The sequence below is a fragment of the Panthera pardus genome, unplaced genomic scaffold (assembly GCF_024362965.1).
Source record: "Panthera pardus isolate Hobbes unplaced genomic scaffold, ASM2436296v1 HiC_scaffold_2, whole genome shotgun sequence".
Classification (NCBI taxonomy): Eukaryota; Metazoa; Chordata; class Mammalia; order Carnivora; family Felidae; genus Panthera; species Panthera pardus.
The window spans coordinates 66,038,158-66,060,851 of record NW_026526765.1 but is presented as its reverse complement, the minus strand read 5'-3'; the positions used below and the strand labels follow the sequence as shown (position 1 = coordinate 66,060,851).

Sequence of the window (22,694 nt, the reverse complement as noted above, 5' to 3'; positions counted from 1 at the left end):
GCTGCTGGGTTCCTTCAACTCCTCAGCGGAAGGGCTGGAAGACGGTAGCCTACCTGGCTAGTGGGGTTACTGCTGCCCACCCATCTTAGCTGGCCAGGGCCTCATTCTGGCAGTCAGGATTCTGGGCTGGCCTAGAGGTGGGAGGCTGGTTCTATGGTGCTTCTCCTTGGCTTTCTGCCTCTGTTCTATCCCCAAGCCAGTTCTCTGCAGATAGGAGCTGAGATGGACCACACAGGAATCACAAAACACAGGTGTCATGTTCTGTTTCTCTTGGATCCGCCAGGACCACCAGGGACACCAATAGTGCCCCCTGTTTTTGTGTAGCGGTATGGGCCTGTGCCTGGCCTGGGATGCTTCTGATTCAGTATAACCAACCATGTGTGTTCCTTCCCCTCTGGGCATTTCTTTCTCTGTGGAAGCTAAATTCCAGCCTCTAATCCCCCAGAAACTGGAGTCACCTGACCATCAGGCCAGGCCTCCTGCGGGGTGCACCTTGCGCTCTCGCTCTTGGAGGTAGGAATGGCTGCCCCTGGAAGAATCCGCCCACAGCTGCATCAGCACTTACAGCTGGGCTCCAGGTGAGAACTGGTGCCTCTACCTGCCCCCACCCCGGCCCAGAACCCAGGTCACCGTGTGGTCTGTGCTCGCTCTGTGCCCATCCCATACTGCTTTACGTCTAAGACTGTCAACAGTGTAAGGGACCAGAGATAAGTTTCTCTCTTAGAGGCTTGGGTCCCCCAGGTGTCCTCCAGGCAGTCATATCTCTCTCTGCCTGTGTCCTCTGTAAACTGGGGGTGCTGGAGCTGCACAGCAGTCAACAGATGTGTGTTTTCTCCCCTCCTTAATGCTGGGTGCTGGGTGGATAGGCTAACTCCCTTCCAGTCTTCCCGTCTGGTGGGGGAGGAGAAGCAACTCCACTACTTTTCCCAACCACCAAGGAATCCAGCTCCATGCAGTGGCTTTGAAAGGGCCTGTGGGTTGACCAGGTGGTGACTTTTGCCCCTGGGCCTGGACCCCCATCTTTGCAGTGAGGGCCCAGGACCTTGAGGGATTCTGAGAGCACAAGAACTGGAAGGAGGGAACTGGGTCTCCTTCAGCCCAGGACAGCTTCAGGGGACATGTTGGGGGATTGTGGCAGAGGGACACAGCAGCCAGCCAAAGTGGGCCAAGGTGGCAGGTGGGCTGAAGCCCCCAGGGAAGAGTTGGTTCTCCTTCTGGAGAAAGGGATGGTGGCCCAGTGTGACAAATAAGTGGCCCTGGGAAATTCTTTGTGTTTTTAGAATTATTAGTTTTTAAAAGTGTTTTATTTATTTTTGAGGGAGCATGAGCAGGGGAGGGGCAGAGAGAGAGAGGGACAGAGGATCCGAAGTGGGCTCTGCACTGACAGCAGCAAGCCCAAAGCAGGGCTCGAACTCATGAACCATGAAATCATGACCTAAGCCAAAGTCAGACACTCAACCGACTGGGCCACACAGGTACCCCTATTATAACTATCTTTAGGGATGCCTGGCTGGCTCAGTGGATAAAGCATACAACTCATGATCTCAGGGTTATGAGTTCAAGTCCCACATTGAGAATAGAGCTTGCTTAAACAATAAATAAATATTATAATTATTTTTAATTGCATCTTTTAAAAAACATTAAAGCTAAAATGAAAGTGTCCTTTGACTACTCCTCCCAATCCTAGTCCCCTCCCCATTTTTATCTGCTTGGCATGTGTCTTTCTAGAGCATTCTCTATTCTTTCTATATACTTACACATGTGTCTGTATGTTTGTGGTCATGTCATGTGCATTGCTCTACTTTCTTTTACCAAACAATAACACATCTTGGAGAACTTTCCACATAAGGACATGCTGTACCCAATTCTTTACCTGCTGTGTGGTATTGCAGAACACAGACACGCTACCACCTTTTGTGTTACCCCACACATTTGGCTGTTTGCCAGTTTTGAGGTCATAGACACCCCTGCAGGGAGGGCGACCCTGTACATGGGAGTGAGTAATTCTCTGGTGGTAATGCTGGGGTCAGATGCTGCATTTTTAATTTTTATGCTCTTCTCCCCCAGAGCAGCCACATCAATATATCCTTCCCCACCCCACCCCCAGAGGGTGCTGGCTTCCCAGAAGGGGTTCCTACAGCATCAGGGTCCTCCCTGGTGTATGTCCCTGAGTCAGACAGCCTGTGTGCTGGTCAAGCTCCAGCAACAAATTCTTTGCAGGATTCTGGACTAGTCACTTCCTCTCCTGTAGCCTTGGTTTCATCCCCACCAGGCTATTTTGTCATGAAGACAAAAATGAGATAAAGGATGGAGCATGCCTAACTTGGGGGCCTGAGTTGATATGCATGTTCCTTCCCCTGCAGGGGCTAATGTCTATCGAGGCTCTTCCACCTGACCCATGACCCCCTCTATCATGGGGCAATCACATGTGTTGGTCCATAAGAGTAATAGGCATCCCTGCTGGGGCTTCAGAAGGGCAGGGGTGGGTGAAGGGGGGGCTTGCCTGAAGGATCTGCCAGTTTTAGGAAAATACCCTTCTCTTACCTGGTGTCCCTTCCTCTCTATCCTGGCACATGGAAGGGTGTCTCTGCCCACAGAGAGAAGCCCCAGGTCCTAGGAAGTGTAAGGGAGGTTCCACAGCCGATTGGGGAAGGGACATGGGTTTGTCTCCCTACCCCCATCTGGCCAAAGACTGTGTGCTTGCTATGCAGTCCCCTGCCCAGGACCCCCACTGCCCTGCTGTCCCTGCTTCCTTCACTTGGTCTATCTGAGGCTGCAGAATCATTTGTCAGCCCAGTAGGCCAAGGGGAAACAACAGTGACTAAGATGGACAAGGTCACTGCCATCAGGGCATGTTTATCATATTGTCAGCAAACAAGTGTGAATAAGTAAATAAGGTCATTACAGAGTGGGATTAGCACTGTGAAGGAAGAAAACTGGACAGCATGGTAGAGAAAAAAGTTGGGGAGCACTTCATATCTGGTGTCAGTCCATTTGGACTGCTATAACAAAAATACCAGAGACTGCGTGGCTTATCCAAAAATTTATTTCTCACAGTTCTAGAGGCTGGAAGTCCAAGATCAGGGGGTCAGCATATTCGGTGTCTGTGAGAGCCCTCTTGCAGGTTGTAGACAGCCAACTTCTTGCTGTGTCCTCACAGGGTGGAAGGGGTGGGGGAGCTCTCTGGGGTCTCTTTTATAAGCACACTAAACCCACTTACGAGGGCTCCACCTTCATGACCAAGCACATCCCAAATGCTCCACCTCCTAATACCATCACCTTGGGGCTGGGATTTCAACATATGAACTTGGGGGGAGGGGAACACAAACATTTAGACCACAGCTTCAAGTGACCAGGGAAGACTCCGCTGAGGTGTTCAAGCTGAGATCTTCAATGAAGCAAGACTTTTGTGGTTACAGGTCTCAGAAAACCCACTCAGAGTCACAAGCACATACACATGGAAAGAATGTGTTGGCTTGCCTAAATGAGAATGTCTAGGGGTGGTTGACTTTAGATGTTCAGGGAAATTTTGGAATCTCCCTCTATCTCTCAGTCCTGCTCTCCTGCATTGGTTTGATTCACATGCAGGTTCTCTCCCTGTGTATCCTCTGTTCAAATCCCTAGGAAAGGGTAAAGGACAAGGACTGTCATTTTCACTGGGGTCAGAAGATCATCCCTGCACCAAACTCTGATTGACCAGGCCTGGGTCATGAGCCCACCCCAGCAGCTAGAGGGTCTGGCCAGCCCAGACAAAGAAAATGGGCAGTGGGGGTAGAGGGCTGAAGTCCCCCAAGAAAGGCTTGGGTTAGACTTCTGAAGAAAGGCACATTGGGTCAGCAAACCCCACTGATTTCTCTCAGGAATTTCAAGGATGAGGTGCCATGTTAGGGGGTGTGGGGGTGGGGGGTAGTTCCTGACAAACGGGACAGCAAGCACAAAGAACTGGAGTGGGGAAGAGAGTTTTACCTGTCTGAGGTGGTCAGGAGGTGTCCCCTCAAGGTTCCCACATCCCCTTGTTTGTCTCAGCAGCACTGGGATTGAGTCTGGCTTCTCTGCCCACAAGCTGGGCCCTCCTTCTGGGAGGTCCTCCCCACTCTCTCTCCCTATGTGGGCTACCTAGGGACAGGGATGGGCACCCAGCCAAAGCAGACAAGGGACAGAACCTGCTCCCACCACAGCACCCAGTATCCTCTACAAGGCTCTAACGCATCCAAAGAAGCCCACAGCCATGTCTGCAGAGACACATTCAGTCCCAGTAGAAGCAGAGGACAATAGCCAGATGCTGTACTCTATTCAGATCCAGAGACTGAGGAACAGTGCGATGACAGGTGGCAGAGGCATGGCTCCCCAGAAGTGCCTTCCCCTCCCTCCCTTTGCCCCCCCCCCCCGCCCTTCCTCCTTTCCTCCCTGTCCCTGTCTCTCATATTCACACCCTAATACTCTGTGCAGTCAGGAAGAGACAGTCTGACAACAGGAAGTCAGGGGGCACGTCTTGAGGTCCCCAAGGGCTTCCTGGCACTGACCCTGGTGACAGAGGCAGTATGGCTTGGGGGGGGGGGGGCACACAGGGTAGACTGGTATCCAAGGAACACACCTCATGGGAGAATAATAATTACTATTATAATAACAATATCATACATCCAGGACAAACCCAGCTGCCCCAAGCCAACTGCAAAATCCATATGTCCAGCAGAGCCTATGTGAGTAGTGGGAGGGGCTTCCCGCCTGCACCCCCAGGTCTTACTCATACCAGCTCCCTGAGGAGGGGCCAGCCCCTCCTCCTGCTCCTTGCTGAGGCTTAGCACAGGGTGAGGAGGCTGGCACTGCCAATGCCATCCTTCTGTGCTGGACATGCCTGCGCCAGAGAGGTTAGGCCCACCTCCCCTCAGTGGCCTGGCAGCAAGGGATGGATGAGTGAACCTATAAGGGACCAAGTGGTGGCAGCTGTGGGGTGCGGCTCCTCTGAGCCCACTCTCCGCCCTCTTCTGGCTCTTCCTGCGGGCCTGCCCGTGACAGGAAGTGGCCAGGAACACTCATGGCACAGACAGGGCATGCAGAGCGGGCCCATGGCATGCTTGGCCCGCCAGGTGCCATGCAGCCGGCCTGGACTGTTGGGCAGCTGTCAGAGGGCTGAGTGGGCAGTGGAGTCCAAGGGGTCCCCCTTGGGTTGGACCTCTGATTCAGTCTGTGGTGGGGCCTCCTGGGAGTTGGGCCCTTGGACAGGCAGCTGCAGAAATTCTGGAAGCACCAGGTCCTCTTTGCGCAGAAGGCCCCTCTGGTCATGGGCCCCGCTGCTCTGCACCCGATTCAGCAGCTCCACTAGGCCTAGGGGTGACCACAGAGTCAAGAAGCCCACCAGTGCAGACTTGCCTATGCTAGCCCACCACTGTTCTACTGCCCTTATTATGACCACAGCCTCCCCAAATGCCCCCCTTCCACCCTTTAGGCCCTCTGGTCCCCCAACCCCAATGGACATTGTTCCAGCCCCAATAACATTAAGCCTCAGATCAAGCCTCTCTGGTACCACCCACCCTCAATGGTCCCCAACCCTTTTGGTCTCTAGTTCCCACCATCCCCAAAGTACCTTCAATGTCACAGGTCTGCCGCTTCCCAGTGGTTGCCTGGGCCATCGAGTTGAGGGACAGTGAAGAGGGATGGGTGGCCTTGTTCTGAGTTCTAGGCTGGCCGCCCTGCGAGAATGTGGAGTCAGAGCCACAACTGGGAGGGGAGGTGCAGTAGGCAGAAGAGGGAGCCCTTACTCTCACTCACCTGGCTGCGGCACGGGGCTGTGTCTCCAGCTTCGGGAGTCTTCACCCCTATGGCAGAGAGGGCCACCCTTACTGTTTGCCTCCCACCTGGACCCCTTCTGGGCCAGGGTCATCTCCGGGGACCAAGCCCCAGGGCCTTGGTTCTCTACCTGGGAGTGTGTCCAAAACCAGTCTCTGGGCCGCCACCGAGCTCACTAGCTTCCCCAGATCCAGCGGCTGCTTCTCGCCTGGCTGTGGGAACAGGTCAGCAGCCTGCAGGACAGGCAGCCCGTTCCCCGCTGTCCCTCCTCTGCCCTGCTGTCCCCCAGCTCACCAGGCACAGTGCCACCTGCTGCGGGCTCAGGCCGTGCTTCGTCAGAATGGGCTGCAGCGCCTCCTGCAGTCGCTTGGTGGGCTTGGCGGAGATTCGCACCACGCGATCCAGCGCCGCCAACTCGAGCCTGCACGGGACCCTAGCGCTGCGGAACCGCGGAGAGCCGACCCCGCCTCTCCCCCAACCCATCCCGGACAAGGCCCAGGAGGGGGCGGAGCCTAAACTAGGGAGGTGGGACAACTTGGGGGTGGGACCTCAGTCCCCGGGACGCGGTTAGCACCAGGGGCAGGACCTGAGAGGGAGTACAGCAGCCAGAACTGGGACCCAAGCCTGGGAAGAGGGGCACTCACTCGAAGGTGATCCTGTTCTCCAGCCGCACTTCCTGGTCCGCCAACACGGTGCAGTCCTGATCCAGGACCAGAGCCTTCTGCGGATGCCAGTCAGGGTCTCAGAGTCCCTCCCTCCCCACCCCTAAAGATCCCCAGGATCCGAAGGAACCACCTCACTTCCACCCAGGCCCCCACTGGGGATCCCTACGGGTCAGAGGGAAAGGCGATGGGCAGGTGAGCGATAGATATGTGGATGGAATAAGACACCTGGCTGAGTCGGAGCCTAGCCAGGGAGAAGGGTGGCAAGAAGTTTGGACAGCCTTGGAAAAGAAACGGAGTTATGGGAAACATGGGGGTGGGATGAGCACGAAATGGTAATGAGGCTGCTTGGATACGGAGCAGGCTTAGGTCCTGGATTATGGAGCTGCCTCTTCTTGGGCCAGGCCAGTCCAGGACCCACTTCCTGGATGGCTGCCCACTTTTGTCTCAGGCATGTGAAATCCATGGATGCATTTCCTCCCTCACCACCCACCTTTGATCAGCCACCCAGACCTTGTCCCTTTTTTGACACTTGTCCACTTCTCTGCATCCCCACCTACTAAGGACACTTCTTGTCTCCTCACTACAACAAGAGCTCTTCTCCCAGACCATTGTGAGGCCAGAAGGATATAAAGTATCTAGCACAGTGCCTGGCACACAGTAGGTACATAAACAGTAGGTAGTGACTACTGCCCATGTAGGTCCCACTGCCTGCACCAGCCCAGGGCAGGGAGGCAGCCTCTTCCAGGGAAGGCCTGTGCTCTGCTGCAGGGACAGGTGGAGTGTGGGTGGGGAGTTATATTCGGCAGATGAGAAGGCCCGTCTGGGCTTCAGAGTTTTCCCCGGGGTGGCCTGAGTGGGCAGAGATCCTCCCACTACTGCCCTCACAGTCCCACTCTCAAGGCCCCTGAACTTGCCCTGCACTTCTTATTCACATCCAGACTTCACTTAAGTTGTTCCTTCGGCTGAGAATGTCTTTTCCTGACAGTTCTGCCAGGCAAACTCCTCCCCATCCTTATCCTCCCCTCATCAACAGCTGCCTCTGTCATGAAGTCTTCCCGGAGCCAGCCAGAAAAGCTTACTTTTCCCTAGAAACTCTCTGAAGCTTCGGCTCCTCTTCCCTGATCACATCCTGCCTGGCTTACCGCCAGCCTGTGGACCTGGAGGACAGAGCTCAGGTCTGGGTCCCTCTGCTCACCTACCTGGCAGGGCCTTAGGCCTTGTCTGGGAGAATGAAGTCCTATAGGGTCTCCCTGGAATGCAGCATTCTTTCTTCGAACGCTTCTTACTGGATGATTTGTTTTAAAGTACATTTCCCCCCACATTCCTCTGTAAAGCTTAATTCTAGTTTGCACCTCAAGAAAACTTTTTTTGTGGGCTAGGTGCATTTGAGTGCCCTTGATGGCCTTTCAAAGATGGTCAGTAGGGACTCTGGGGGTCATGGGGGAAACCCAGCTCTGGCAGTGGTTCTCCCCTACTCTCCCTCCCCAGAGCATCACAGTGAAGATAATGGTAAAGCTGGAAACCAGGAGGGGAATGGGGTGGGGAAAGAATTTTCATGGGATGAGAGTGGAAGTCTGAGTTTGAGGAGTTGGTGCTGGGTTGATTTGGAGCTGAGCATGGGGGACGGGGCACGGTTGTGTTGAGGATTGGAATTAGGAAGGGGGTGAGGATGGGAATGGAACTGGGGTGGAGGTCATAGCTGAGCACAGATAGGAATGGGGTTGGGATCAGGAAGATAGTTAGAGTTGGGGACCAGGCCAAGTCCACACCTGCTCATTGCCCACCAGGTAGACTTTGATGTCAGGTAGAGAGAGACCTCGTTTCTCACAGATGCCTGCCAGCATGTCACGGATGGTGAGGCCAGGTCGGGCCAGGGCCAAGGAGGCTGTGCCATCGGGCAGGTACACGCAGCAGTACTTCCCTGGCCTGCTTTCGCTCTCACCTTCTGTGCTCCCAAGGCTTTTCCTGTGGCTCTGATTCAGGACAGGGGTGGAAGGAAGGTCATGTGTACATATTCAGGGACATGCAGAGAGTTACACAGGCAGGTAAGCCCACCGGGGCGCACACATGCACACACATGCCTAAGGGCACACTTTTAGGCAGGCAAAGATACTCCTCCTACAGGAACATATGTATGCTCACATGTATGTAACATATGCTCATATGTATGCCAGGTGTAAGGACACCCAGAGACAGATCCTCCCACTGACCCCCCCACACCTGTTATGTACACCTGGGCGCCCCCCCACACACACACACACACAAAGGGAATGTACACCCATGCCATGCATGGGGCCCATTGTGGTGAGGACAGGAAGAAAGTGAGGAGGCTAAGGGGTTGGTAGCAGGAAGATGTAAGTAGGAACCATGACTAGGAATGATGGTGGCCACACAAAGGGGCATGAATAGTGGCCCTAGCCTGCACGTTGTCCCCCCCAGCAGGCCGCTCACCTCAGATTTGCTGCTTACAAAGGCAAGGAAGCCGAGGTCCAGACTGGCAGACGAGTTGAGGGAGCCCTGGGACTCTCTGCGCAAGGCTGAGTTTGGGGCCCCGCCTGCCAGTTCTAGGGGAGACGTAGCAGTGAGCAGAACAGCCCCTCCTCCCTACACCCCCTTCTCCACCGCCAGGTGGACCCCGCTGGAGCCCTCCCGCAGGGGTCTAACGCGGCTTGGGGCCACGGAAGCGTTGCTACTGAGGGGGCTTCCCAAACTTCCGGGCTCTAGTCTGGAAACCGAACCACCGAGGGAACGTGGTGGTCACAGGGTATTTCGGTTTTCACAGATTTACAAATAGGAGGAAGGGGGCATTCCCAAAGCTTGCCCAAACTCCCACCCTGACTCTTGTCTGTGGCCTCCGACCCTCACCCTTGCGGAAAGACTTGCGGAGCGGGCGGCCGCCAGAGCCCTCAGCAGAAGGCTGGTGCCCCAACTCCTCCACGCCCAGCGGCAGCGACTTCCCGGACTTCAGCTTCGGTTTCTGCGGGTGAAGGAAAGGCGCTGGCTCGGGGCCGGACCCAGCCTACGTGCAGACCGTGGACACAACCCTACAGATCTGCGCCCGGCCCACTGCCTCCCATTGCCCCTCGTCCGCACCTTCCTGGTGGAGTCGGGGCTGCCGGGGCTGGAGGAGCCAGGTTCCCGCAGGGGTCGTCCCTCGGCCTCCGCCAGGAGACATTCTCGGTACAGCGGGGACTTGACGAAGCGCGCATAGCTGTCGAACTTCATCAAGTTGAAGATCTGCGGGACCCGCGCCGGGGCAGTGAGCCGAAGGGGGCGCTCGACTTGCCCCCAGTTTACCTGGCCCTGTCCTCAGGATTAGCTGGGTCCCCAACCTAGCAGCTGAGACCTTAGCCCCTCCCACGCAACTCCTTGATCTAGCCCAGTGCCTACTCTTGGTCCTGCCTCGACCTCTGCTAGGCTCCACCGTCCCTAGACCCTGATCCACCGTAGCCTCTGGTACCGCCCTCTGACCCGCGCCCTGCCCCTGCATTTTACTTTGGTGCGGGCATCCAAATCCAAATTTGCTCCTCTCCGTAGGCCATTCCAACCCCATCCCACCCCTGACAATCGGGCTTCGCCCCTGGATCTGGTCCCACCTCTTGTCCTTTCTTCCAAGGCCACTCCCCCTAATCCCAAACCGAGGCCCCTGGGAACACTCACCTGGAGCTGCTGTTCCCGGAACATGTCCGGTCGAGGCTCTGCCAGCACCTCCTCGCCTAGCCAAGCCTGCCGGTCTATGTTCACTGGGCTCAGTGCCTGGCTGGACAGGAACTCCCGGTAGATGTGGCGGGCCTCCTGAGCAAGCTGTTGCAGGAGGGACAGGTGAAGTTCAGGGGCATGACCCAGGCTCTGGTCCCACCACTCTGCCCCAGCTCGTCTTTTCCCCCACCTGCTGGGTGTCGCTGGCAGGGATCTGCTGGAAGCGCTCACAGGCCTTCCAGAAAGTTACATTCTCAGCACTGAACTCCTTCTTCAGGAACTCCTGGTGCACAGAAGGAAGAGGCAGGCAGAGACACAGAGACCCAGTCAGGGGATGCGGTCAAAGAGATTGGGATAGAGATAGGGCCAAAAGGCCAAATCAGACAGATAGGGCCAGACAGACAGATGGGGCCAGATCAGAAGGCACAGAGAGGAAATGGGAGGCAGAGGCAAGTTCCCTGCTGAGAGAAAAGGAAGAAGATGCCAAAGAAAGGCTGGATGAGGCAGCTGACACAGGAATTCCACTCTGGCCAGCTTGAAGCTCCATCCATATCCTCTCCCATGCCGGCCACCCTACCCCCGCCCCCCACCTGGTGGCCACTGCCATCTGCCCTCCCTATCCCATCCCAGGGCTTACAGTGAAATATGCCAGCCCCAGCGGGTCCTGCAGCAGCCGCTCAAAGGATAGGCCCCAGCTGGCCACAGGCTGCTCCTCAGTGGAGAAGGGGCTGCTGGGGCCACTGGGGAGGCTGTGGATACTGAGAGAGCTTCCTCGGCCGTCACCCTGGCCCTGGGGCCCTGCTGTGCTGCTCAGCTCTGTAGGTGGATAGACAAATGGTGGTGAGCTTTGTGGCCTTCCCCAGCTCTTGGCCCAACCCCATCAGTAGGTATTTTCCCTGGAAAGATAGCAAGAGGTGTCCCCACCCTTTTCCACATACCCTCCCCCACCCCAGTCAGGCCTCCTCTGTACCCTCTGTCACTTACCTCCATCTGAGACAGCCAGAACCTATAAGAGACCCAAGGTAGACAGTCAGAGCAGAGCCCGGGGTAGATTCTCAAGGGACAGCTCTGGGCTCAGGCCCCAGGACTGGAGCTTGTTTTCCTCTCCCTGGAGGGCCATGCTGGGCATTCCCAGTGAGGTCACTGCTTGCTCAGCATTTTGCTCAGGCTACTCCCGGCTCCCCTTCCATCATGTGCCAACCACTGTGTGCTGGAATTTATGCCAGTTACTTTCCATTTGCCCCTGGTTCCCTCCTCCCTCAGCACTTGCTGGGTAAGCCCAGATGTACAGCATGGTGAGGATCAGCACAGACTTTGAATCTTGTCTCTGCCATTTACTAGCTGAGTAACTTGTTACTTGTTTGTTTGCATCTGTAATAGGGGCTGGTGATAATAATAGTAACTTACCTTCTGGGACTATTGTGAGGATCAAATCAGTTTAATACATTTCCAGCACTGAGAACAGTGGCCAGCATGTGGTAAGTGCTGTATCAATGTTTGCTGGTGTCTTTGAGGAAGGAAAGGTGTCTCTGTAGCCAGTGATCTCTTTGTTGCAACTGTTTCCTCTTGGAGAGGAAGACCCTGAGAGACCATGGGACCCACCCCATCTTGGGCTGGGATCAGGATGCAATTTTAGAATGTAAAGCAGTCATTCTCAAACTCTAGTGTGTATTAAAATGACCAGTAGGAAACCACCTCCAGAGATTCTGGCTCAGTAGGTCCAGGATGGGGTCTGAGGCTCTCCATTTCTAACAAGTTCTCAGGCAATGCTGATGCACTGGTCCATGGACCACATTTTGAGTAGCACTGCTGCAGAGACCAACTTCATCCTCCCCCCCCACCCCCCACGTACAACTCCGACTTCTCTGGGAATCCAACCATTAGTGAAATAGAAAAAACTCTCCTTTCAAAATGACTCTTGCAGTGGTTTCCCTTGGTCTTCCTACCTTCCTAGCAGCTCCTCCAGTTTCCTCCTCATCTCCTACCCACACAAGATGGCCTCCACCCCTCCCTGACTCTGCCTTTCCCTCTCCCACATCTCCCCAGATCCAAACCCACGTAGCCAACTTCCTGCTAACATCTCTGCCCAAATGTGCCACAAGCCCTTTGAACTCAGCCAGTCCCAAGGAGAAGCCACCTCTGCCACTACCAGAGCAAGGCACCAAACCAGTTTCCCTACATCCTGTCTTTCTTCCCACTACCTGGGCTCCTAGCACCAGGGCCCGATCATCCCCCCTTCCCTTTCTCTCTCTCACATCCTCTTCCCACTAGTCCTGTCACAGGGACCACCTGTCCCTTTGTTACATCCCCACTGGAAACAGGTCTACAAACATCTCTCCCAGGAAGCCTCTCCCTGCCCTCCTATCTGGGATCTCCCTCTATGCTCCCCACTCTCACCTGGGAACACTCAGGTTCCATATCTGTGAGCCAGAGCTGGCCCGCAAATATGTTAGTACATAATTAATATCTTGGCTCTCAGACTTTTTTTCTTTTTAAGTTTAAAGGTGTTTCCCACATTTAAAAATCAGGAGTTTTACATAAACTCCTGTGATGCCTCAGCTACTCAGAGCTTCTCCCCAGCATGACAACTTTGGCTGGCATTGAACAGCGACTGCCTTCCCTACAAGGGGCTCATGCTCTGTTCAGAGGTCTCTGAGGCCAGTTTGCCACATTCATGTTACTTATGGAGGCAAGTGCTGCCCCAGACCGCCTGAGTTCAATTTGTGCTGTGTGACCTTGCACAAGGCACTTCACCTCTCTGTGCCTCAATTTCTTTCTCTGCAGAAATGGGGCAAATACTTCTCCTGATTTCAAAAGATTCCTGTGATTAAATAAGTTAAATATATAGATAAGGAACTCAGAACACTATCTGATATGTAGTAAACTTTCATGGAACATTACTGTTATTGCTGCTGTTACATTAGTCTTGACAATGCTCCACTTTGAGTTTGCTAGCCCTGCTATGGAGCACAGGTGTTGGGACCTGTCAGACTCAGAGTCAAATCCCAGCTCTGCCCTTTTTTACTCTTACGCCCTCGGGCTCCTCCCTAAGCCTCGTCTCCCACCTAGAATGTGGAGGTGAGACGTTACTGGAGAGGAAAGTTAGCACAGATCAGAGCGTGGCCGAGGACCGAGCCCATTGGCCAGCGTACCAAGCCCCTCCTGGGGGCTTGCCAGGAGAGGGGCGCCCTCTCCTGACCCGCCCCAGCCCTCGCCCTCCTGCCTCTGCACCCCCCATGTGATGGCTTCTTCCCTTCTTCCGGGTCAGCTCCAGGGGCTGCCAGAGAAAGTCCCAATTCCTGGGTTGCATGAAGAGGACGAGTTGAAACCCAGGGTAACCTCCAGCTTGCTCCTTCCTTTCCTGGCAGCCCTACTCATGCCACACGTACCAGCCTCAACTGCTCTGTGGCTTTGCCACCCTCAGGGCTGCTCTCACCACCCTTTGCATGGGTCTTTTGGAACCATCCTGCCTTCCCCTCCGGGGTGGCCGCATGGCCACCTCTTGCCCCCCTACCGTCCCCCACTCCTCGCCACTGGCCTCTCTCTGGCCTGCCCTCCATCCTGGGACTCAGATACGCGCACTAGCTCAGAGCCCCCACTGCTGCTGCGGCAGGCCTGGAGCCACAGACTGGGTAAAGGCGCCTGGGGCAGAAGCCAGCCCACACTCCTATTTGGTTTCATTCTTGACCTTGTGTGGAATTGCCTGTGTGTGTCTTTAGGTGGGACTGGCTCTCAGGTGGTGGCCAAGCTCCCTGCCCTGGGAAGTGGAGCAGCTGCTGTGTTAACAGTCGAAGCGCAGCCCAGGGCCTGACTAATGAATCCCTTCAGCCTCCCCCATTTCCCTCCTTCTCACTGCACCCTACACTTTATCAAACTTTTCTAGGTTCCCCACACCCCTTCACACTCCTGCTTCCTGCTTCACTGCTTTCTCTTGCTGCGTGTCTGCTCCTGCTCCCCTCACTGAACTGACTGCTCTCCGATCTCTACTCACTGACATCAGTCACCTACAAACACCACCAGTTTCCCTGAATCCTCCTGCCTACCACACTGCTGTCCACCCATGGCTAGGCCTCTCTCCTTATCATTTGGTAGCTCCTAGAGGGCAGGTCTGGTTTACAGAGGGAGCCAACCTGAACTCCCTCCCATGAAGCACCCTCCTTGCTCTGGTGCTAGCAAGCAGCCATCAGGACCCTAGCAGTCCTCCTCTGCCATCCCATGAAGCCCCAGCACCTCCTTCGGCAAGGATCCTTTACTTCTGAACGCCCCATATCTGTGGCCGGCAAGTCATGCTTCTCGGCCCCTCTTGCCCCACTGGTTGTTGATATGTATAGTTGGGGCTGAGATGCGGTAGGGAGAGAGATCCAGAGGTGGGAGGGAGTTAGGATAGAGTCCAATTTCAGGTCAGCCACTCAAGGGCAAGCAACGTCTTCCTCTGGACCTCGGTTTCCCCCTGGGCAGAAGGGGGCTTGGCATTTCCAACTCCTTGGGGCTGCTAGGAAGGGTGAGCGAGTGTGTGAAAGTCGCTGGCATGGAGCCGTCAGGAGCTCTGCTGACCAGGGCTCCCACCTGCCCAGGCTGCCAGGCTTAGGGAAGTTGTGCTGAGCAGGGCCTGCCTTGCCTCACCCCGACTTGCCTGAGAAGTGGTGAGTGAATGGGAGAAAAGGGGAAGAAAGGATGAGGAAGGGTGTGGTGGAAGGTGAAACTCTGACCCATGGTCAGGCCTCAGTTTGCCATAATTTTTTTTCTTAAGCCTGGCAGAACCGCTAGTATCTAAGAATACTAAGGTGAGTGTGGGGAGCAACATTTCTGAGCTCCACTTGTGTGGCAGGCACTCTCGGACAATACACATCCATGTTCTCACTCACTCTATCCTCAAATCCTTATCCTGCGTGGCAGGTATTACTACCCCCATTTTACAGATGAGGAAACCTAGGCCCAAAGAACTCACACAGTGGGGAAGTGGCTGAGCTGAAGTTAAAATCCAGGTGTGCCTGACTCTGGAGCCTGAGTTATTTTCTCCACCAAGCTGCCTCCCTGGGTGGGCAGGAGATGTACCAGGGGAGCTGGCAGGCCCAGGGCCTTAGCCCTTTGGACACAGGTGGGCAAAGTCAATCAGGGGTAAAGAGCCCAGGGGGTCCTCTTGAACTCTGCCCTCTGTAGGGGTCAGACCTCAAAGGAAGGGGCGAATTATTTAGCATCTTCTGTGCTGGGCACTCTGTACCATCATCTCATTTCATCCTGGTTAGGGGAAACGGAGGCCCCAAGATCCTCTCTGGGTATGTGCACAGAGAACCCTGGGTGCCTGGCCCCTTCAGCCTGAGCCAATCCTGTGGAGCTGAACCCTAGCCCCGAGCTGGATGCCAAGAATACAGACAGAGCTACAGTAGGCTCTGCCTTGCAGGTCTCCCCAGATGGGATGACTACCTGGGCTCCCTGAGAGTGACAGGATATGATAACCCCTCCTCTCCAGGCTTTAGGCCCAGCTTCCCCTTAGGCCATGTCCCTGTACAAACACCCTGTGTTTCCCCACATCCAGACGCTTCCCCATGCCATCCCCTCCTCCAGATGGCATATCCTTTCAAGAGCTTCCTACTATGATGCACAAAATGAGACAAGAAGTCAGTTCTCCCTCCTCAGGTCCTCCTCAAGCTTTCTCTACCCTGGACCCATGGCTCTTACCCAAATCTGAATTCTCTTCTGGTATTTGTACCCACATCTTTTGTGCCTTGCCAGACTGGGAGCTGCATGAGGGCAGGGGCTAGGATGGTGGGTTTGGGTCTTCAGTGCCTAGGACAGGGCCAGCATAGAGCAGACCTATGGAGGGGTTGCTGAATGAATGACTGCATGAACAAATGAAGTGGCAATTGGGGTTGTGTAACGATGTCTCTGGGAGGGGGCTGGGAGCCATCTTTAAGTGACAGGTTTCATTGCAACTGCCTGACAAGCTGAGTGGCAGAAAGCCGAGGCTAACAAATGAAGCTGCCTCAGCAGGGAGTGATGGCAGCGGTGGGTGGGGGTGGTTGCAGGGGGAAGAGGGGGAGGACAGAGCCAGGCAGTTCTGGGAGGTGGGAGAGCAAAGGCATTGAGTCAGATAGTCTGGGTTCAGATGCAGGCCCCTCTACCTGCTGGCTGCCTTCAGCATGTCAGTTACTCCTCTGAACCTCCCTCGAGAGGTTACTCATGGAAGGAGCCTGACTCCTGGTCCATAAGTGCTGTGCCACAGACGCTGATGCCTGTCCACCCCTCCCCATGACAGTTGAGCATGGCCTTAGAAAGCTGACCAATGGCCAGCAAGAAGCCAATCTGTGACCCTCAGGATTCCAACAGGTGACAGGGAGAGTTCAGAACAGGCCCAGGAAGGGCAAAGATAAACCTGTGTGTGAAGGTTGCTGCAAGGAGCCAGGGCATCTACGAGCTTTCCAGGGTTGGGGGCAGTGGGTGCCCTCCCTGCTCTGAATGACTTTTGGGTAGAGAAGCCATGGGCTGATGTGGCAGGGACAGAGGCAGGGTCTGTCCCTGGGCATCCTCAGTTGCCCTGAAGTCCTGGACACTGCTCAAAAGCACCAACCCAGCACCAACCCACCCCATCTGGGGTGGTCGTGGGAGTGGCCCAGTGTCCTTGGCCTGCATACCCTAGTGCCATGTCTCTGGGTTGGAGTGAGAGGACCGTAGGTTCTTGAACTTTCAAAGTTAGGTTGATGGCAGAGACAGTGAGGTGGGGACTGAGTCAGCTTGGAGGGGTTTGCCTCTCTCCCACCAAGCTAGCCTGGGGCTGGGCAACAAGGAGACACTAGACAAAGGAGAGGTGGAGAAAAGCCTTAGGAATTAGTAGGGAATTAGGAGGGTAAAACCTCAGTTCCTGAGTGAGGCAGGGGATCCATGAAGAGGTACTGAGAATGAAGGGAGGCATGGGGCTGACATTTATGGAGCCCCCACAATGGGTCAAGGGCCTCATATTCATCATTCTACTTAGTCATCTCAACAAGATGACTTTAAGATCTGTTCCAATTTCCTCATTTTATAGGTGAAGATACTGAGAGTCAGAGAGGACCCTAGTATGGGTCAGAGAGGACCCCTAGTGAGGGACACAGAGCCAAGAGTGGAATCCAGGTCTCTCTAGGCCCATTGGCCTTGTCCCATAGTCCTAGGCTGGGGCTAGGTTGGAGGCTAGGACACCGTCTGGCCTTCCTGGAGATGGGGTTCTGCCAAGTGGGCTGGTATCCTAGGGAGGAAAGGCCTAGTACAGCCTGCCCCATTAGCTGAATGAATAAAGAAGCTGGACTGTCCAAGGGAAGCTCTGGTTTGGAGGCCAAGCAGCCAGGGAGAGGCTTCAGGGGGTGGGGCAGCAGTAATAGCCAAGGCATCCTAGTGCCCAGCTACTCCCACCCTTCCCAGTAGCCCAGGAATAGAAAAGACAAGATGTACCAAGCTGGCCTGAGCCTACTGACCCATCCCAGGCTGCCCAAAGACTACTAGTTCTGGCATGAAGCCTCTGGAGCAGGTCTAGCTAAAGGGCAGTGACCCACTTGAAGGTTGCCCCTTACCTGACTTTGGGCATCAGGACATGGGATGAGTAGGGGAAGGCTGAGGCTAAGTGAGATGTGGAGGCCTGGGCCTCTGGGGGTGTGTGCAGGGGTCAAGGGCCATGCTAGATCTCCCAGCCTAGATGGTACCAAAGTGGCAGGAGAGGGAGCAGTGGGTACCAGAAGCCTGTGACCACTGTACTCTGCTGTCATGCCCAAGGTTGCCTTAGGTCCCCAGCAGGGCCATCTGGAAGGTCCTACAGGAAGGGCACCAGGTCCTACTACCTGCTCCTGTCTGTACCCAACTTCTCCCACCCACTAGCAGCATGCAGGCTCTTCCCCAACCCTGCCGGGTGTGCCTCCTGGGCTCCACCCTGGGTGTGCCCACCCCCTCCCCCGGGCCTGGACTGGAGCCCACACTCACCATGCGCCCGTTGGGGACGCCCAGGTGCTTGGGCTTCCCCGGCATGCCGTTGCTGTTCACGAGTCCCTGCCGTGAGGAGTGCCCACCATGGGGACTGTGGGCAGCCCCGGCCAAAGCTTGCACGGTGGCAGGCAGGCAACAGAGAGAGCCCAGCTCCGCTCCTGTGGGCCTTCACATCCTGAAACACCAGCTCACTACCTCTTTTCTCTGCCACAGGAAGTGTCTCTATAGAAACCGAACCACAGAAAGAAGCAAGGTCTAAGTGAGCGCACGCCTCTTCCTACATGCACACACACACACACACACACACACGTTCACATGCGCACACACACATGCCACAATGCACCCTTAGCAGTGCCCCACACTGTCACCAACAAATCGCCAGAGGCCTGTATGTGCCCAGGAAGTGGCCCAGCCTGGTCTGGCCCAGCCAAGGGAGATCCAAGTTTATGTCTGGGCACACAGAAGTGTGTGCTCACACCCTTAGTCACCTTTTTGCACCCTGACAGGGGCTTCTGTGGACATGTGTACATGTGCACCAAGTATGCACACATATATTTTACTCAGGACACACTTATCTCACACCTGCTGTGTGCCAGGCATGTGCACACTCAATACCCCTCCCCCAGGCAGTTGTGTGCATGCAGAGGTACTATATTCCCAGATACTTCCCAGGCATGTGCCCACATGTACAGACAGATGGCCACTTTGCATGCATGGTCATATACACACAGGCCATCCAGGTGTGCATGTTATAAACATACACTCTCCCTTCATTAGAAACACTTGGGTGTATGTACAGTCCCTTGGACAGGGGCATGTGGCGGGCACAACTGCATATAGGTGTATAAGTAGTCAGCCACCCCAGTGATATGTGCAAGTAGGTATGCACATGCTTACCCACCCAGGCAGGGGAATGGATCAGTTGCATCTGTGTTTGACATGTGTGCATTCATGTCCACCCACATAAAAGTTCCACCTTGGTGTAGTACTGTCAACTGAAGAGTGACACCATGCCTTCCCAGCCCTGACCCAGTGCCAGCTGAACTCAGGCCCTTTAGCCAGAGTCCTCAGTTTGCCTCTTTCTTACACAGGCACATACCCACTACAGGACTTGTTTTACCCTAAGTACGGGCTTAGAGCCCTCATGTCCCCCACCACTCTGGTTTGGGCGCCTCTACTGTTTTCTACCCTTTACGCTACTGCCCTCTTCTAGGGCCATGACCTGAACCCTTCAGTGACAGAAAGTAACTGACTCTTCACCACAAATTCATGTCCTCTTCCTCCTGGGCACACGGTTAAACTTTACATTCCCAGGCTCATTTGCAGTCAGGTGTGGCCATGTGACTAGTCCCACCAATTAAATGGGAGTGAGATGATGTGTGCCATTTCTGGGCCAAGACTTTTAAGTAGTATGTGCCCTCCACATTCTGTCTTTCCCCTTTAGCTTGGCTGGATGCAGAAGATGATGAGGCTTTAAGGGATTGCGGAGCCACAGAAGAAAGGAGACAGGGTCTTTGTATTAGGGCACAAAGGCAAGCCACCCATTAACCAGAAACACTAGCTTTGTGCTGTTATGAGAGTGAGGAATAAACTTTGAGCTGTTATACACATTAGAGTCTATTTTTGATAGCAGCTAGTGTTACCTTACTTAATATACCTCTTCACTCAGCCCTGACTCACCTCTTTCCAGACACCTTGCTCCAGGCCACCCAGATAGAGGGATTCAGTCAGACTTGGTGTGTATATTGGGGGTTGATTTGGAGCCTGGAGCATTGCAAGCAGTGGTCTTAATAAGGTGTCATTGACATGACAATGTCAATGTGCCTGTGAGGGTTTTATAGGTTGTATGATGTCAGTGGAGACTGCTTGTCTGTCTACTGGGCTATGGACCTGGGCCGAGGCTTCATAAAGGGTGTTACCACTTACAGGGGCTTCTCCCAACTTCATTTGTTCCTCACAACCTCTTTGTGAGTGGTGCTCATTTATTTACATTTTACAGATAAGGAAATTGAGACTTGGAGACAAATGAGTTCCCCAAGGTTACACATCAAGTCAGAGACTGTTGTGAATAAGTGTGCTTGGGTGCCAGGAGCTGCTCCTGGGCCATCACAAGCCCAGGTGCCAAGACCTCATCTTCCTCCCTGAAAGGCCCATTTACAGTCTCTGACCCCTGCTAAGGTCATCTTCTCCTCTGCCCACTTCTGAACTATGGATGCCAATTTTACCTTTGACCACATCTTTACCTCAGGGACCCCAGCCAACCCAGAACTTCCCATCTCTTAGTCCTTATCTAATTTTCTCCACTCCACGAGAGCAGTGGGGTACCTCCAGGCCACAGAACACTGTTCTCAGCTTATCTCTCCTTGGCTTCCCACAGCAGATCAGTTTTTAATATCTGATCCCCCTTCCCTCTGGAGGCTTCCTGGGCTCAGGCCTTGTTGTCTCTCATTTGGCCATAATAACCTTCTATTCAGTCTCCCCACCTGCTATGCCCCTCCAATCTTTTCTCTTCACCATAGTCAGAGAAAACCATGTTGGCCCCTCCCATGCTTAAAACCATCCCAGTGCTTTCTGGAAAAAAGCCATGTTCCTTAGTTGGGAAATTGAAGGCCTTTCAAGTTCTGGCCTTAGCTATACCCTCCCCCACCTCTCCTCAGCCATTCTGAACTGCTTTCATCCCATATGCCCCTGGGGAATCCTTCAGGGCCTTTGCATCTCCTGTTCCCTCTGCTAAGAATGTCTTTCCTTTTGCTGGTAAACTTCTTCTCATTCTTCATGATCCAATTCCAGGTTTTAGAACAAATATTCATATTTTTACTAATTATTAATCACCTCCTTTGTGCCAAGCACTGCTGTAGATGCTGGGGATGCAGCAGAAGTGGCCATAGCTGACAAAAATCCCACCCTTCCTAGAGGTCTAGTGGAACATACATATTCTTGTTTGTATAGATATAATTTCTGGAAGGGAATACCCCTAGGGAGGGGAGTGGCAGGGAACTTTTGTTGTATTTTATTTTTGTATTACGTATATGAGCGTATTACTTTAATAGTAAGCTTATTAAAAATATGTGATCCAGAAAAGATGTCTCAGCACTTAACCCTGATAAATTCATTCATCCCAAAGGGCAGCTTCTTTATTAACCAGGAGTCAGCTGCTTAACTGATTGAGCCACCCAGGTGCCGCAAGGGACAGCTTCTTTAAATAAAGGAGCAACCAACAAGGGATCCCCACCTCCCCTCTGATCTGTAACAGCGGTCATTAATTCATATGTCTAGAGGGCCAGAGGTACTATAAATTAGTGGCCAGTGGGGAGGCTAGCTCAGCACAGGAAAGCTTTTGTGGGGCCTCATGGGCCTAGTGTGGTTGGATCTTCAGATTTTCCTGAAAAACTAGAAATTTGGATTTCTAATATGAATTTAAGTCTCTCAGTTTAAAAATATTGAGGGGATTGGGGCGGCTGGGTGGCTCAGTCGGTTGAGCGTCCGACTTCGGCTCAGGTCATGATCTCACAGCTCCTGAGTTCGAGCCCCGCGAAGGGCTCTGTGCTGACAGCTCAAAGCCTGGAGCCTGCTTTGGATTCTGTGTCTCCCTCTCTGCCCCTAACCCACTCGCATTCTGTCTCTCTCAAAAATAAATAAACGTTAAAAAAAATATATTGAGGGGCACCTGGGTGGCTCAACTGGTTAAGTGTCCGATTTCAGGTCAGGTCATGATCTCGTGGTTGGTGAGTTGGAGCCCCGCATCAGGTTCTGTGCTTACGGCTCAGAGCCTGGTGCCTGCTTCAGATTCTGTGTGTCTCTCTTTCTCTGCCCCTCCTCTGCTCACGCTCTGCCTCTCTCTGTCTCTCAAAAATAAATGTTAAAAAAATTTTTTTTAATAAAAAGTAGATAAAAATATTGAGGGGCGCCTGGGTGGCTCAGCTGGTTGGGTGTCGGTCGCTTGATTTTGGCTTAGGTCATGATCCCAGGGTCATAGAGCCCCCCCCCCCCCCCAGTAGGGCTCCACGCTGGGTGTGGAGGCTGCTTAAGATTCTCTCTTGCTCCCTGCCCCTCCCCCACTCAATTCTCTTCCTCTCCCCCCCCCCCCAAACCCCCACAAAACCCAAACCAAACCAAAAATATCGATATTTGAATCATGTATTGAAATAGCATGAGCAGGTAAAACAGAGCCTTATCCGGCTGTAGGCCAGGAGTTTTTGACCTCTGGCCCACAGCCAGCTTTCCTCAACCTTTAAGGGCTGCTGCTTCCAGCTGCAGCAGATGGGCACTAACATGGTTTGGATCCAGATGGGTCCCAACTATCACTGGGGTCCCGGACAGGATTTCGGTCTGCTCCTACTGCGTAAACTCGATTGGGTATTAGGAGCTGGGACTGTGTACACCCTCTATTTTTCCAAAGGCGGGATGCTGGGGAGCGGTGGGGCCACAGACGGCTAAAGAAAACTATCTAGGGCCATCCAGTGAGTCCGAGGGAGCACAGGAGTTGGAGTTCAGGCTTCCGCCTTCAATTCTGAGAAACGTTAGTCCAGACTCGATTACCGGCAGGTTGACAGGATCGTTTTAGTCTTCGTCTCTCCAGCCTGCGCGAAAGAC

At 54.0% G+C, this 22,694-nt stretch overlaps 1 protein-coding gene across 2 annotated transcripts; it reads right to left on the bottom strand.

Moving 5' to 3' along the window:
- Nucleotides 1-3,028: 3,028 nt before the first annotated feature.
- RGS14 (regulator of G protein signaling 14) lies at nt 3,029-18,326 on the bottom strand. Of its 2 annotated transcripts, XR_008423777.1 has the most exons (16): nt 18,099-18,326; nt 11,136-11,157; nt 10,789-10,967; nt 10,342-10,434; nt 10,113-10,256; nt 9,546-9,689; nt 9,318-9,429; nt 8,904-9,016; nt 8,222-8,425; nt 6,432-6,508; nt 6,082-6,208; nt 5,918-5,999; nt 5,770-5,816; nt 5,585-5,690; nt 3,967-5,325; nt 3,029-3,620 (listed from the first exon to the last, which is right to left on the bottom strand). XR_008423777.1 is itself a non-coding variant. In XM_019450449.2 (15 exons), the coding sequence occupies exons 1-15, from the start codon at nt 18,141-18,143 to the stop codon at nt 5,123-5,125; spliced, it is 1,698 nt and encodes a 565-aa protein (XP_019305994.1). In that variant the 5' UTR covers nt 18,144-18,326; the 3' UTR covers nt 3,029-5,122. The 2 variants fall into 2 exon arrangements, 1 of the variants encoding a protein (XP_019305994.1); XM_019450449.2 differs by having other exon boundaries at nt 3,029-5,325.
- Between the last annotated feature and the right edge of the window lie 4,368 nt (nt 18,327-22,694).

Bases quoted from the DNA above. Each gene is read 5' to 3' on its own strand.
- RGS14 (XM_019450449.2), bottom strand. From the start codon at position 18,143: ATGCCGGGGAAGCCCAAGCACCTGGGCGTCCCCAACGGGCGCATG. The intron at 6,000-6,081 runs GTGAGCTGGGGG...CTGTTCCCACAG, and splicing joins AGCAGGTGGCACTGTGCCTG to CCAGGCGAGAAGCAGCCGCT. The intron at 5,326-5,584 runs GTACTTTGGGGA...GGTCACCCCTAG, and splicing joins GCAGACCTGTGACATTGAAG to GCCTAGTGGAGCTGCTGAAT.